General features: G+C 47.9%; 1 protein-coding gene across 1 annotated transcript in view; it reads right to left on the bottom strand.

The window, feature by feature from the left end:
* The window catches only part of LOC138510849 (vitellogenin receptor Yl-like), a 909,900-nt gene that overhangs the window by 714,727 nt on the left and 178,075 nt on the right, over positions 1-17,098 (bottom strand). Inside the window, exon 3 of the mRNA XM_069626522.1 lies at positions 12,972-13,091. Within this exon, the coding sequence (XP_069482623.1) occupies positions 12,972-13,091 (120 nt within the window). The remainder of the gene's footprint in view (positions 1-12,971; positions 13,092-17,098) is intronic.

Raw genomic sequence — 17,098 nt, forward strand, 5'->3', positions numbered from 1 at the left:
TATCTCAAAATGATCAGTGAAGCTCAGTGAATGAGCACAGCTGTAGGATGGGTCATTCCAACCATCACAGGAGCATCGATGTTACAGGATTCATTAGAGCCCCACGGAGCTCTCTCAGGAAGCGGCCATCTTGGGTGGCTCTCTAGCGCCCTCTAGGATTGTAAATGTTGCCTTGCAGTGCATACAAACCTACTTGTCAATGCTAGCATGTGCCACACTTAGACGGAAATGTGAATGTTGGCATACGCCACACTTCAATGTAATCCTGAACTTTAGCCTGCGCCGCATCTAGATGGAAATGGGAATGTTTCCAGGTGCCACACTTGGATGGAATTGTGAATGATAGCAAGCACCACACCTAGACATAATTGCAAGGACAGCAATGCCAATTAACCAATACACCAATACACCAATTTCACCCGTCTGCATACACCTCTCAAACTCCAACCATAATCCTACTACACAACAATCCACACAAACTTCACTACACCGCAACAACAAAACAAACCACACAGACACTCACAACAGCACACAACGACTACCAACCGTAGAACACTAAGCCCAGCCAACCGACCCATCGGGCGGAGGCTGCCAACAGCAAATCACTGCTCTCTTGCACTTTTCCAGCGTATTCCCACTAACTCACCATCCCCCCCCACCCCTTTCCCCTTTTTCAGAGCCGCCAGAGCGCCAGGGGACCACTCCGGTGGTGATCGTTAATGTAAAAGGATAGTTGTACCACGCACTAACAGAAGCAATAGGGAATATGGAAGTTATGGGTCTCTGAAATGGAGGACAGAGGAAAGACGGGCTTCGGGTACATGGAAAGGCTGACATCCAGGGATGAAGGACACGATTCTGCCCAATCGAGATTCACCTTTCAGGTGGGGATATTTGTTACAAGGGCCAATAGTCTCTCTGCAACCCTGCAGCATTGAGGAATACTAGCAGACCCCACCCCCCCTGCCCAGTTCTAGGTACTTGTTTAGGTCTTTACTAGTTTGTACGAGACCCTGCTGCCAGAATTCTGTCCCATCACTTCTCTGCAGGCAAACTACAGTCTGATAGTTTCTGCAAAGGGTGAGATCCTGAAGATCTAGCTCTGGGGCCCATGCAAGTGCCAGAAGGCTGACCCTCAAATGCCAGTCATCCCTGGGTCTGAGCACATACGAGTGTCATGCTGCTGAAGTCAATGTAGCAGAGGTTGCCCTCACAATGTCACTCATGGAAGAATGATTATACCAGGAATGTAAAGATGGACAAACTTTGTAAAAAGAGATTAGAGCAGATATTCAGCTGAAGGCACCTTCCTTGGGAGTTTCAGGAGGGAGCATTTGAGAATTCTGACCTTTAAGAATTATTTCTTATCAAAGACAACATGGACAATAAACCCAGTTGGGCCATATGGTGTCATTTTACGCTTAACCCCAGCAACGGATGGGTAGCTGAACTGGTAACAGTTTGAGGGTCAGGTTGAACTGATAGCCAGGTATGATCACTGAAATCACCCATTTACGCAACTCCCGTTTGAAGAGCACGAGAGTAGTTTGTGAATCATAATATATGTTTTCAAATAATATTCTTAAAATTAAATTCATCTATCCTATTCCATTTACATTTCATCATAGAAACAAAAAAAATCTTTGAATCAATGTGTACATTAAAGAATGAAAACAAATACAAATATCAATATCAGTATTCGACATTTGTTTTAATTTAGTTTGATATAAGCTTCAATTTAGTTTGATATATGCTTCAAGCTTTCAGGTAACTTCAAAAGTCCTTCCAAGTTGTTTGGGGCCTTATGCCCAAAGGTTCAGGAAAGTTGACAGTTTGTGAAGTTGGAAAAAAATTAAGGTAGGGTCTCTGGGGTCCAGTGAACAGTTCCAAGTGTTAGAAGACAATATATTCTAACTAATAGAAGTGCCCCCAACTTTCGGAATGATTGCGCCAGCAAGCTATGGTAAAAGCAAAGTATAGTGAAAGTTAGGAAAACTTTTAAAGGGAGTTTAGGGGTAGGGAAGAAACTAACTGACCCCCCGCTCCCTCCCATACTCCCATTCTTTCCAGGACTTGGCAGGTCAATGGAAGAAGGTCTGAGGTTGGTTTTCCCGCCGTCAGTCACAGTCATCGATGTGAAGGGGTTTCAGGTGCAAGGTGATCTCAGGTTGGTGTCTTTCGCTGGTGTAAGGACTCTTGGATGAAGAATGCAGCAAAACTCGTTGCAGGATTTATCTCGGGACTGGAGTCGGGCCAGGTAAGCAGTTGGATGGTGGTCGCCGCAGCACGGTGACGCAAAGGTCCTTACTTGTCATGGCCAGACTTTCCATCCTATCTCGGTCCCCTTAAAGCTAGGACACCAAATTTGTACTAAACTAAGTATTTTAGGACAAGCTGAGGATTCCCCCGCCCCCCCCCCCCCCCCCAACATCCCACCTCCCCTAAAGTTCAAGGTGGCAACTCGGAACAGCGAGGTCAGCACCACAGTAGGCAAACTGAGCTGGTCAGCCACAGGCCAGTCCCCGGACATGTCCGAAGGCTCTTTGCAGGGTACCAAGCAGGCATCAGGAATGGATATTGCCTCCAATCTAAGGCTCGCAGCTCCTTCGCATGATTATCAGCAGAAGTTGGTCACCAGGCCGCCTTCAGTCGGGTCTCCGGTCTCTTCACAGTCTCACAGCTGGACAGAAGTCTTGGTTCCTTCAGGTTACTCCAGGATCTCTCTAGAATGGGTGCAGGGATCCTCTTAGCCTAAAAGCCAGGTAAGAGCCGAAACTCCCACTCGCCAATAGCAGGACTAGCCACACACCCCCAGCAGTGGTTCAATCAAGACCACTGGCGGGAACACTCATCCATACAGTCGGAGCCCATATCCTGCCAGCAAACACATAGCCCTCCAGTAGCCCGCAAAAAGCCTCTGCTTTCCCGGACACTGGAAGTCCATATAAGGATTTTCCTGGGCTATCAGGCTAGGAAGAAGGCTAACAAAGATGGCCAAATGACGAGCAAAAATCCATGCGGCATGGCCAGGTTTGGACACTAGGCACAGTTTGTAGCCAAACGCAGTAAGGTTAAAACAAAAAGCACTAACAAATTCAAAAGTCACTGCTGCCACCAGCTTGTCCATTTAGCACACCTAGAGTAACCTAAAATCCTTTGAGCGATAGTCTAGGGCAAAACAAGTACCCCATTGTACTGCACTGATCAATGATTAGTAACTTATCAATTGTTGTAGCTTAAGTAGTAGCAGTCGCAACACTAAGGGAAACAATATTTCAGAGTACTGACGGCCTGAAGGACATGTCAGTTTTCCCCATAAAAGATGAGCAAAGGACAGCGTAGTGAAGCTTACGACTTCACTGTAAAAAGTGCAGGTCAGGTTCAAAAATAAAAGCAAAATGTTTAGGGTCCATAAAAATGAAAGGAAAGGTGCAGTAAAGAGAAATATTTCCCAACAGTATACTCTGCTGTATTTTTAGCAAACTTGCAGTACAGGTGTGTACGTTGCTGGGCCTTTCCGGTTCCAGCTTCCTTTATAAGAGCTAAATCAGCCCAAGTGCTCATCTCAAGGCCCAGATAGGGTTAATTACCAATGTAATTGATGCAGCCCAGTGATGTTAACATAGCTTTTTGGTTGACTTAACTCCCAGCCACTAGCATACTCTTGATATTGTCCAAAACAGTTTGTTTTCCAGTGCATATGCCCCAAGTTCATCAGCGTACAACACTCTACTCTAGCGGCCCTGGAGTTGCCAAACTTAGGAGGACAGGAGCATTTACAGCTAGGTGAGATGGTATGTCAGGCTGTTATACATTAAACAGGGAAGCCAGCAAACCGCCTTGCTCAACTCCCTAAGTTTTAGTTCCCCTTCTCAGGTTACCTTTGGTGTCCCAAATTGCCACACCAAACAATATGTTTTTTATCAGCGGCTACAAGTCGCCTGCATCTGCATGCCCCACCCTATGGGTCAACTGCACAGCCAGTCTTCATTTCATTAGTGGTAATGCAACAGAGTGTTAAAAACCTATACAGGCAAGCGTTTGAAACCCTTCTAGCAGCCTTTGCATATTGTCGTGTGACCAATGAATATGGTTTCCCTCGTGGTTGGACTTCGATCCTCCATTATAGGGTAACTATTTTACTGACACCTATAACACCCATAGTCTGGGACAAGATCTCGTGGTTGCTGTATTCACTGGGACAGCGACAAAACATGACCCTTTCTAGGCGCGCATCGCTGCCAAAGATAGTCCATCATGGCTGAGCTATGCCTATTTCTCCAGGTGCCCTTGCCCGGGCAGTACCACGTTTTACCATTCAGAAGTGTAAACTACCACTCCTTAAAGGTGGAAACTCACCAATGTCTTTTCCATCATAAACTTACAGCTGACATTTTCGAAAGTGGCACATGCATCATGGTCTCTGCATTGGGCATTGAAATCACCTGCCACCATTCAGTTTCATGCCCCTACCCATTTTGTAAAAATTATATCTATGTAATCAAAAATGTCATTGATGTGGTTTTCCAGGTGGGGTGTACACATTTTGTACCAACATGCTTTTACAGACTCCTCCCACACTGTATGGGATCTCCACTCAACAGGTTTCCATTGCTTTCTTTTGTCAAAATACCAGATTTCAGACCTTTTTTTACTCCAATAATAAGACCCCATAAGGTCGTCCTCGGGGGCCTCTTAGTGAGCTCTTGGTATAAATGGAAACCATCGATGTGTAGGGAGACCAACCAGGTTTCCGGTAACAGAAATGCGTCATCATGTTGAAGGTTATATAGGGATCAGTCCATCTAGCTCATGAGCGGCCCCTGGTGTTAAAGCAGGTGACATTGCAATTTCATTTTCTTCTCCTTGCATAGGCAGGAAACTTTAGCCACTCCCAACCACATGCATTTTCGTTCTGGTTCACACCGGGCACGTCACCTTTGTTCCTGCATTGCTTGGTGGTCTCCTTTTGCCCACCCTTACATTTTTCACAGCAAGCAGGTCCAGAGGGAATATACACATCCCTGTCCAGCACATAGCTTTACTTTGTAAGAGTAGCTTGATATTGTTGTACTAAGTATGCAGTTTCTGGCAAGAAGCAGTAAATGTGAATGTTGCCATCGTTTTAGTACAGGGGCTCCAGAAAAACTCACTTGAATTTAAAACTCTTGCATGGATCGTGGAGCAGTTTTAATAGCAGTGAACAATGTATCCTACTTTTTGTTGAATCAGGTGGATCAATTCCAATCATGAAGAACCTCATGTTTAACACATGTGTGTCAGTCTTAGGCTTACGTTTCCATTCTCTGGGGGTACCTCAAATACCCGACGTCCTGCCACTTCAATCTCATGGTGGGATGTTTTTTTGGGAGATCTCCTCAAGCTGGCGTGAGAAGAGTCACAAGAGACTGAAAAGAGTTTTGGCCTTCTTTTGAAGCCTTTTTTTAAGCAGAATCTTTTGGACTTCTTGGATTTTGGAAGGTAAACAATGGTCGAACTTAGCTGTTCGTTTCAAGGGGCATCCGTAGGTGGGTTTACGACTCTGGCTGACATCTCCCCCACATTGTATATCATTTAGCCAAGTGCCTCTTCCTAATCTTGAAAAGGATTGACATCCTCGTTTTTGACTACAGACTCTTCCTCCAAACTCCCTGGCATGATAACAGCCCCTTGGGACGATGCAATTTCGGCCTCCTCCGTTTTGGTTAAGCCTCTGTCTTTTAAGTCAGATAATATTTAGTCTTAAAGGCTTTGCGGTCACCCTGCAATTGTAAATCCTCATTTATTGTGCCACATAATTTCAATAATAATTACAGCAACGAAGACTCGTAAGCTCGAGTTTGGATTGGAGCTAGTGTCATTTATATTACTATCTATCGTACGATTTGATTGCAGAGCATCTATTGCAACAGACCTCTTTTAGGTCAGGGTACAGGTTCAGTGTCAGACATTCTTTGGGATTGCCCTTGTGCAACAGGTGGAGCCACCAGTTGTAGGTGCCTCATTTGAGGCATTTGATGGTTGCAGCAATGAAGCACCTTGCCAGGAGTAAAAGTTCCAGCAAAGAGTGTCAATATCAGAAACCAAGCAACTGGTTTTCCAAATGAGTTATCCCCTCTGATTGCTGCATCATAGCTCACCCTTTGTTGCCGGTTCCTCCGTTGCATTCCGCAGCTATGAAAAAAGGCTGTTTTGCTTTGAGGTTGCGTGTCTAAGCAGACCTGACCTACTTCTCTCCTCAAATCAAAAATTATAGATTTTGGTCTTGTTCAACACTTTGCCAGACATCTCTTTGGGGGAGGCCTGGCCAATATAAACTGAAATTACAGGTCTGCCTTCCACTGATGAAAAGCAGGGCAAAGTCAGTCTGGTCATGGAAATAAACATGCAGTACATTTCTTTGCGGGCTTACCTTTAGATTTCGTTGGCAAGCTTAGTGAAGAATGGGGAGTAACCATTGACATGCCGATCTGCGCCAGACTACATTGGACCAAAACGGACCACTTTGCCCAGCTTGTACTCTGCGCACTTCTGCTGTTTTTAGAAGCTGCAGGCAAGCATAGCGGGTGAAACGCCTCCAGGTATAGGTACAGTAAAGAGACTGCAGTACAGTTTTCAATATGCAACAGGATGCTTTGTTCCACTTGTGCTTTGCAAATATTGTATATGTATTCATCAGCTTTGAACACACTGCACATAAAAGGAGTTGGTATACTGTGTTAATTCCCCATCTCCTGGTAACAGTAGCAAGCAGAGAGACTTCCTTAGTCTCCAAACAGTTGAAACGCTACCGCAGACTGCCCTAGCTCGGTTTTGAACTCCGCCTAGCCATGTGCTCTGAGCAGCTCAATCTGTTCTGGAAAGGAAAATACGTGGGAAAAATGAGTTAATGTTCATATCCCCAACAAGTCCTCGGAGGAGATGTAAAGGAATATAATGCATGTTGTACTCGCCCATTAAGGTGAAAGTGGTTAAAGCTCAAAACATTGGAGGATGCACAGTACTCAATTGAAACACTGAAATACTATTGTCCTCTAGATTGGAAGGCTTAAAGTGGAATCACCAAGCCATTTTGGGGAGGTTTGAGATCACTGCTTAGAATAGTTACAGCTCAGTGCTGTTTTACTTGATAAAGTGCCATTTATCACTAGAAATACAATACCACATTAAAGCCTGTCGCAATGCATCACCGATAGTAATACAAATTAAAAACTACCAGAAATGCAATTAGATACTCCTCCCCCCACAGCACGCCCCCGTCCTCCCCCTCCCCCCTCCCCCTATGCCCCCCCCTTTCCCCCTCTCACCTCTCCCTGGATGCATCAGATCGATGGTCTTTCGAATGTTGTCAGCCTGGTCTCCCTCGAACCAACCTAATCCCCGTGTACCAGTGAAGGGAGCAGGCCTTCAATCAGGAGCCCAGGATTTTGGCCAGGGTTTTTGAGCAACTAAATCAGGTGGTAGGAGGCACATCTCGTCGGGTCCCTGCCTTTGTGAGTTGCACCTCCAACATTGTGCCCCTCCCGTCAACCCCTCATTGAACACTGGCTAGATAAGGGGCCAGGCTGTAGCCGAACCTTCAGTAAAATAGGACTGAGAACCCATCCCTCGTTCCCTAGTGTGGTCCCCATCTTCATCCTCTTGATTGTCAGTACAATCACTTCAGAGATGGGCGCTCCAGACGTTCAGACTCACCCCCTCCCCAAACATCCCCCCCACTCAACAGCACCCCTGGTAGAGAAAGGTGATCCAGGAAAGCTGCCATCTGGCCATCATCACCCGTGAATTCAGATGTATAGAGATTTTCGTAGAACTCCAATGACCCCTCTTGCCTTTTTTTTCTCCTGTAGCTTCCAAACCAGGATCTCGCCTGCTTTTTCCCCTTGCTCGGGCATTTGTTTTAGGAATAGTAATTTTTTCTCCGTGTCCTGGACTAAGATGGCCTTTAGCTTTGCCTTATAAAGCTGCAGTTTTGCAGCACTACACGGTGTAAGGTAGGTTGCCCACCAGGCCCCCGGCCTCCCTAGCTGTAATTCCCCGATCTTCCCCGTAGCTGGTCTTGTGCCCCGTGTTCTTTTTCTGGGATTCGATCCCAATGAGCACCCCCCGCAGTGTGGCCTTAAAGCCTACCCATAGAGACTGAACCCCCACCTCCCCATTGTCATTGAAGGCAAAGTAGTCTGATCTCTGATAACATCGACTGGGACAGCAACCCCCCCACCCCCATCCCTCAACAGAAAATCATTGCAGCACCACCCTGCTGATGGCCTTTGACTAAAATAATTCCCCACAACTACTTTGACCATATCGTGATCGGACCATGGGACCAGTATGACGCAGGAGACTGCCCCCCTCATCCTCGGTATACACTAGTACCAAATAGATCCTAGAGAAGGAGTTGTGGACCGATGAGAAGGTAAAGGGTCAGTCTCCCCCCCAACCCTCTTCTACTAGGGAGTCTGTAAGGCCCATTTCCTGGTTCATTTTAATAAGCCTTCTGGAGGTTGCTTTGCCTGGCTTGTCGCCCCTCCCCACACCCATCCTCTTGTGGTCTCTAACCGGGTCAAGAACCATGTTGAAATCCCCCCAGCACTAGCTGGCCATCCCCAAAGATCTTAAGTTCATTCTTCACACCCTCTCAAAATTCCACTTGACCCACATTGGGAGCATAGTGAGCACACTGATCCTTTCACCATGCATCCCTTAATGAACATAACAGAGAGCACAAATGCCACCCCTCCCTTTTTCTCTTTGCCCAAGGCCACAAACCCCTCCCCCGATCCCTGTCCCAGGTGCGGTTCCCTGCCCCTCATGTACCATCAGGAGATCTAGCTTCGCCCTTCGGAATTCCCGCATGGTCATTGATCTCTTGGCAAGAGAATTCAGCCCCTCACATTAAGGGAGCCAATCACCCTGGAGGTCATGACCACGTTCCTCTCCTTGACACCATCCCTCACCGATACAGACCGAACTGTACCGCTGAACACCTTGAGCCCAATGAAGGGCTATTCCGCAAACCCCTAAACATTGAAAACCCACAATTGCCCTCCCCCCTCCCTTCCCGCTTATCCCCAGCATCAGATCCCAACCCTACCGCCGTCCAGGATCACCAACAGAGTTCGAGTCAACAGGACTCACTTCAAACAAAACTCCTCAGTCTTCTCGAGTCCCCTCCACCCCCCTTGCAAAACACCTCAAAACCACCTCTCCTTCGACCACTCCACAAGGCTGTACACTTGCTCCCCTCCTTCATGTGACCAGGTCAAGGGTCAGACGGGCCTCTTGGTGGAGTATTGCGCTTTTGGCATTTGCGGGTCCATGTCATCTTGCGTCCATTTCTGGCACCTGCGGGCTGAGCCCCTGATCCTGCCGTCTCTCCCAGTGCAGATGCCCAGAGCCGTGAGTCACCCATGAGTTCAGACACTACTTATGCCGCCCTCCATCGCCAGCCGGTAGTTTTGGCCATCAAACTCCAGGCCAAGGATTCATTAGGCCACACTTGCCTTCCTCTAGATGTCTAAGCCTTTGGTCTGGTCTCCTCCAAACTCCTGGAGACTGCGACTGCCCTGGAATCGACCCCTCCCCTACTGCTTGTCCAGCAACATCAGAGCAGTGGCATCCACCCTCGGGTCGGCCTCCTGTGGCTCTCACCAGGATACTTGCATGGGCACCCCACTCAAGTGTTCGCAGGGGACTACTCCAACTCTTCCTCTGTGGCTGGGTTTTTAAAACTTGGACAGCTCCCGGCACATGCCTCTGCTGCATACCAGTGGTGCTCCTCTGCGGTGTTCATCTGATGGGGCGATTGCCCTACCCCCGTGGGATTGCTGCCTGGACCTTGTATTGGGCTCCCACCTCACTGCCTCACTTCAGCTCTCTAGTGTCGGGTCTCCATCAGCCAAGTGGGTGCTCCAGGGACCTCTTATGAGGGTCAAATATGAGGTGGGGCACATGGAAGGACTCACCCCCAGTCCAGCACCCCTTGCCCAGCAAGACCCCTCTGCTGTGTACTATCCGGGCACCTGCACCACGGGGGTCCAAGCCTGCATCTCACCTCTTGTTCTGGCCTTATTACAGGAGCTAAGATGTGACCAGCTCTCCTGAGCATGGAACAGTGAGGCTGGTTGTTCCGCCATGCCTCCCTGTGCACCACCTGCTGTGGCCTGTTTAGTGCTGGACCTGCTGCCACAGAGCGGGGGAGGGCTGCTCAGCTGCCAAGGTTCTCTGTGGGCTTCCTGCATGTGAGATCCACACCAGATCGGGCCTCGCGTATCCTTTAATGTAATCACCTCTGCAGGCCGGGGTTCTCTCTCCCACCTCCGCAGTCAAGACAGCCAACTCCGCTGCATGTGGACAGATCAGCTCCAAACTTGGAGCTGGTGTTCAAGACTTTTCCCTCACGGGGCTACCGCCTGTTCAGCTTTCTGGGGGGTGGGGGGCAGGGGTAAAGGCAGGGCTCAGAGCCCCTTTAATTCCCTCAGTCTCAGAGCGCACGTAAAGGTTAGCTTTCCTCCATGTGGCCCCAATTGCCATTTTTCAGGCTTTGGAAAGTCAGTTAGGCCTCACAGCTCAAAGTACCTCAAATAGTTAATTCTGAGAAATCTGCGTGGCTAGATGATACCTGCCTGAAAGAAATGGGAAGGCCGAGAGAACCCGGAGGAGAGTTTTACATGCAGGAACAGCTTGCAAGATCAGCGTCTACTGCAGCAAGTGTCCAACCATTAAAACACATTAGTTACAGTAACAGTGTTTGAAGTTCATGAGATGAAAAGAGCTGCCTGTGAAATATAGTAGCCGACAGACTGTTTAACGCACAAGCACAGATGCAGCTACAATACAAAATAAACGCAGAGTAAAATCTTAAAGTTGGCCAAAGTAAAATTATTCATAATAGTTATTCATAATGTGCCAAGGCAACATTGCGCATTTACTGGTGCAAGTCGGGCTGCAGCAGGCAGACCTGCAAGGACAAAAGTCCTATACCGAGTGACGGCATGGCGGCAAGAACATGGGTGGTTTTATTTAAGAGCAACACATTCCTCTACCCCCATCTGCCTCCATATTGCTTCATACCCTGGCAGTTCAAGGATAGCCTGACTTCATGCCAACTGATAAACATTTAACCTTGCCTCACTGCATGATAATGTTAGTGCCAATGATATTTAAGAAAGGTGATGTAGCACATTTAATGGAATGTCTCCTGGGTGGGACCTTCGATAGGGGCCACCCAATCATAACAGGTTAACCTATAAGAAATAGGTGTAGCTTATCAAAGAGCCAACGAATAGCGATAGGTTTTTGTAATTTGGTGGGCACAATGTCATCCGAAGTGACTCATTTGTAATATATAAACTGCTTTTTCCTGTTGAAACGTTGGAAACTCTTGAGTGAGAGCTTGGCTGTTAATCTTGTTTTTCTCCCAGCTTTAAACACGCCTGTCGCCACCTCCAAGTCTTGAAATAAAATCAACGAGTTACGTCACTCGGGCAAACTTGCCCTTCAACCTTTCCCGGTCTTTCAACCTGGCAAAACACCAAACCTTCCACTACCTCAATTTCCCAAGCTTCCAACTGGCTAGCATTCTACTTCCCCAGCAGACATCTTCATGCGTCAACATTAGAAATGCTATCACCGCCCTAGTCCAGTCTCTTGTGGAGTTCCACAAGTCTCATGCAACTCACCCACCCTAACATCTACACTAGACCCATCTTGAGCTCCTCGACTCCATGGGCATTTCTTACACCAATTTCAGCGGTGACACCCAGATACTATGACGTTCCATCCTTAACTCATCTACAAAACTATCCAAGCCTGGATGGCAACCCACAGCCTCTGCCTGTCCAAAGAAAAACAGTTTACCGTAGGCACTCTTCACATGCCAGCCTTGACGCAGCCTGCCAAGCCTTCCTCATTAATGGCCACACCATCCCCATATCAGTAAAAACATTAATTACCTCGATTCCTCCCTCAACATGTCGCAGCACATTGACATGGCATCCTCTGCTGCATCCACTACAAAGCTCAATGCCTGTAAACCCTTCCTCTCCACCAATCAATCATCTTGCAATTGCACATGCCATCATTGGCACCAAATTGGATTACTGCAATGCCCCCTTTGTGGGCACCACTAAAACTAAAACTACAAGTGATCCAAAATAAATCACTCTGTACCACGCTTGACCTCCCCAAATTGGAACACATGACACCCGCTAGGAGGAAGGCCCACAGGCTTCCAGTCAAGGACTGCATCAGCTTCAAGACCCTGGCCATTACTCATCAATGCCTCTCCAAATCAGCACCATCGTACCTTTCTCAATGACTCCCTCCACACTCAAAGGCCCACTGCCTCCTGCAACAGCGCCCCACACATTAGACCAAATGATCCGGATTATATTGCAGATTTTCTGCATATGCACTTGACCCAGGAGATCAATTCTACCATTACCACAAACCACAGAACCCTGCTGCACTTATTCACATTTACCTACCCGTCAAGAAGGAATCAGCGAACAGGCTATGAACTTTGCTTCCACCTTGAAACAATGTAGGTTGTAATCTTGAATGAGATTTTTTTTAAAAAGTCAAAATAAAAATTGCATTTCAGAAGAGAGGTATTGCAGGTTGTGCTTCTTGCGCCATGCTAATAGGTGCACTACAAGGTTTGCAGACTTCCTGCATTACGCAATCAATATTGTTGCTCTTAAAGCTAAAACATGCACTTCAGATGTGAATTCTTAAACACACCCTGGATGATTTACAGAATGGAATTGTTTTGCACTGACTAGAGCGAGTTCTAAATACAGCAGTAATATATTTTCTTTTGGGGCAGAAACAAATGGTAGTTATTGGTGGATCACAAGATATTCAATTGGATTTCCATAAGCCTAAACACACTGGTTGAACATTTGTAAAAAAAACATTTAAATTAGCCCAAGAGTGGACATATTTGCTGTAGTATTCTGTGTACCTACCACAGTCTGCTTCATCCGAGCCGTCCACGCAGTCTCTGACCCCATCACAAATCCAGGTGCTAGAAATACACTTTCCGTTGTCACACTGAAATGCATTTGTGTCACCATGACATGTTTGCTCTGGATGTCAGCCACAGCAGAGAGATAGAAAGGGGTAAAGAAAGAAAGCTCATATTAAAAGCTAGTTTATCAGAACCTCACAGGATATTGGAAAACTGGCATACAGGTAAGTGGCAATCACGCAGGGGTAACAAGTGCTACTAAAACATAATTTTGCTTAGCTACTCAAATTAGAGTCTCACTTCCTAATACGTCAAATGGTGGTCGTTTCAGGTCACGTTGTACATGAAATAGGTTTTTCCAGATTTACAGATAATCACATCACACTACGGTCCTTGTAGGCAACAACAATTATTAAATTACAGGTGCCTGAATAGATTTCGGGCGAACCCTTAAAAAGCATGAAAAAAATACAAAAAGCATACATAAAAACTAATGTTAAAATTCATTGCATGTTAAAAAACATCTCAATTTATATACACTAGCAAAACTTCTACACGAGTGAAGGGAGTAGTTTCTTACCTGTAACTCCATTTCTCCAGCGTTGGCATCCTTCATGGATTCACATGGTGTGAATATTCCCCGTCAGGCTGGGAACCTCGGTCACTTTAACCTAGCGTTTTCATATGGAAAACTTCGATACTTTAGTGTCCCATCAACAACCTTTTTGGGTGCATTAGTCCCCACCAATAGGACGTAGGCTATAAATAGCCCGCTCCTGCGGCTTTCCTTCAGATTTTAACCTCCAAACTAGAGGAACCCAAACCAGGTGTGCCTGCTGGGGTGGCCGGAGGGCGCATGTGAATCCATGAAAGTTACCAACGCTGGAGAAATGGAGTTACAAGTAAGAAACTACTCCCTTCTCCAGCATTGGATCTTTCATGGCTTCACATGCTGTGAATAGACTACATAGCAGTACCAATCATGCATGGCGGAGTGTAAAGGCAAACCAATACAGAAACTCAGACATGAGACCAATAAACCCATATAGTGATCAAGTACAAAAATGAAATCACCCCGACACTGCAGGGCTTACCGTATTGAAATAGGCGTTGCAGGACCACCCATCCCACCTGCACGTCACCATGCTGCTGCCCCAGACAGTAATGCCGGGTAAAGTTATGCGGCACCACCCAGGAGGCTGCCTGGCAAATGTCCACTAGTGGAATCCCTGACCATAATGCCGCTGACGAAGCCGTAGACCTCGTAGAGTGTGCCTTCGGAGTCCTTCCCAGCTTTAGTTTGGCAGAACGAACTAGCAGAGGGCACCCAACAAGATTCCCTGTTTGGAGATTACCCGTCTCTTGATGGACGGCCCAGAAGCCACAAAGAGCTGTTTAGATTTCCAGAAATCATAAGTACGATTCAAATAAAACTTCAACGCCCTCTACGTCCAGCAAATGCAGAGCTGTTCTGCAGGCGTGGACACTGAAGCAAAAAACAAGGGCAAAACAATAGAATTTGTGAAACGTTGGTACTTTAGGGATAAAGTGCGGATTGGTAGCCAACACAACCTTGTCCTTCAAGAACCTCAAGTATGGGGGAGCCACCACCAATGCTTGCAACTGATATCCTCCTAGCCGAAGTAATGGCCACCAGAAAAGTCACCTTCCATGACAAACTGCAAAGGGGCCGTCGACAGCGGTACAAAAGGTGGTCTCATCAGTACCACATTAAGGCTCCATAATGGCACAAACTTCTTGACCGGAGGAAACGTACAAAACGACCCCTTCAAGAAATGCTTGATTAGGCGATCACTAAACAGAGGGGCCGCATGTCGCCTCCGAGTAAATCTAGAAAATCGCTGCTAAGTGTGACTTTTATGGATGATAACGCCAGTCCCTTTTCCGCCAACTGCAACAGGTAGGGAAGAACTTGTTCTGGGGAAATGTTCAAAGGGTCCACCCCCGGTTGGCCCTTACACCATACACAAAACCTTTTCCATTTACATGCATAGGAGACATTCGTGGACGGTGTTCTTGCCGCCTCGAAAATCCGGCGACAGGCACCGATACCCTTAGCAGGCCAAACTCAGTCAGGAGCCAAGCAGTCAGGCTGAGGGCTCCCGGATTGTGGTGCCACAGCGCCGTTGTCCTGAGAAAGAAGGTCCGGCGTTGCTTCCAGCCGAATCTGCTCTGCTACCGACAGGTGAAGGAGATCCGAGAACCATGGCTGGCCCAGAACGGAGACACCAGAATCACACGACATGGCATCTCTGAATCCACTGGAGGGTCCGTGGGATGAGCAGAAACGAAGGAAAGGCATACGCAAACTGGCCCGTCCACAGGAACAAGAACGCATCACCCAGAGACTCCCGGTGAGCCCACCTGCTGGCGAACGTCCTGCACTGTTTGTTCTCCATCGTTGCAAAGAGATCCAACGGAGGACGTTCACACTTCTGGAAGATCATGGACACCTGTTGCTCCTTCAGCTGCCATTGTGCAGCTGACCTACATCCCTGCTGAGCCCATCTGCCTGCACATTCAACACTCCCGGCAGATAAAGCCACAATGCCAATGTCGTGCAACAGGGCCCAATGGCAAAGTTCCTGTGCTTCCTTCAACAGCACCCTGGAATGCGTGCCCCCTGCTTCCTGAGATAAAACATCGTGGTGGTATTTCCCGTCAACACCCTCACCACCGAACCGCATAGGCGCAGTAGAAACGATTTGAGGGCCCAATTAACCACGCTCAACTAGAGGACATTTATGTGGAGCTGAGCTTCCACCCAAGACCAGTCCTTGCACTTGGGAGCCACCGAGATGCTCCCCCCACCCGGTCAGAGTCATCTGCAACAATCGTAAATTGGAACTCCGCTTCCAGCAACAGCATGCCCCAAACCAGATTGTCCGAGCACTCCCACCTACGAAGAGCTTCCACCAGATCACCAATTTGTCTGACCAAGAGCTGCAACCGAGCCCACCGATCCACAAGGAACTCTTGCAACGGCCTCAAAAAGACAGTTTGGCAACAGTGGAATGCAGGACGCCATGGCCCCCAGCAGCGACATGTAGGTCCGGACCGACACCCTTGTGCCGATCTTCCACTCTGCCGCCCTTTGCAGGAGCTTCATGACCCTCTCGCTAGAGGGCTTCACAAGTCCCAGTTTAGTCCGAAACTCCGCCCCCAGAAACACCAAGTCCTTAGACGGCAACAGAAAGGATTTCTTGAAGTTTATGGCGAAGCCTAGCCATTGCAACAGCTGCATAGTAGCACTGAGACTTTCCTGCTCCTCCCCAGGCGAAGAGCCTCGCACCAGCCAGTCGTCCAGGTACACGTGATGATCCTCCCATCGGAACCACGCTGCCACTGGCGCCAAACATTTGGTCAACATCCTGGGGACAACTTTAACCCGAACGGGAGTACCCGAAACTGGTAATCTTCTCCAACAAATTGCAGAAACTTGCGGAGCCGTCGACACATGGGAATGTGGAAGTATGCGTCCTGTAAATCCAAGATGCCAGAAACACGTTCGGCTGTACCGACCGGATAACTTCCTGAAGAGTGAGCATCTTGAACTTCAGGCGTTGCATGTCTTGTTCAATGGCGGAAGATCCAGTATGGGTCGCCACTTTCCCACTACTTTATAGTGAAGAGACCCAACGGAATAGACCTCTTGCCCTCTGCCACGAACCAATTCTATAGCCCCTTTCTGTAGCATGACTACCTCCTGCCGTAGGATGGGAAGGTGAGGTTGCAAGGCATACACCGGAGGAATGGAAACTGGGAACACTTGAACTCCAGCAACATAGCCAACACCCAACGGTCCGACATAATCTTGCACCACTCATCCATCGCCACTCTGCCCCCAGAATATTGTTATGAAGGGGGTCATTGTTGGGGTTTAGCCTGTATCCCCTTAGAGGTGGAGGGCTGTGCACCCCTCTTCCACTGGGCCTGAAAGTCTTGACTCCTCTGCGCCGATCTCGGATACCCCTGGGAGGAATAACCTGACCGCCCGTAAGCCCGGTCTCTGGTACACACAAACCGGGCATTACCCGAAGCCCCCCCGAATGATCCAAAGGAGTGAAAAGAGCGCCCACTCTGCAAAGCCCCCAATGAATTTGC

This window comes from Ambystoma mexicanum, chromosome 6p (genome assembly GCF_040938575.1).
Source record: "Ambystoma mexicanum isolate Mex_15411 chromosome 6p, UKY_AmexF1_1, whole genome shotgun sequence".
Taxonomy (NCBI): domain Eukaryota; kingdom Metazoa; phylum Chordata; class Amphibia; order Caudata; family Ambystomatidae; genus Ambystoma; species Ambystoma mexicanum.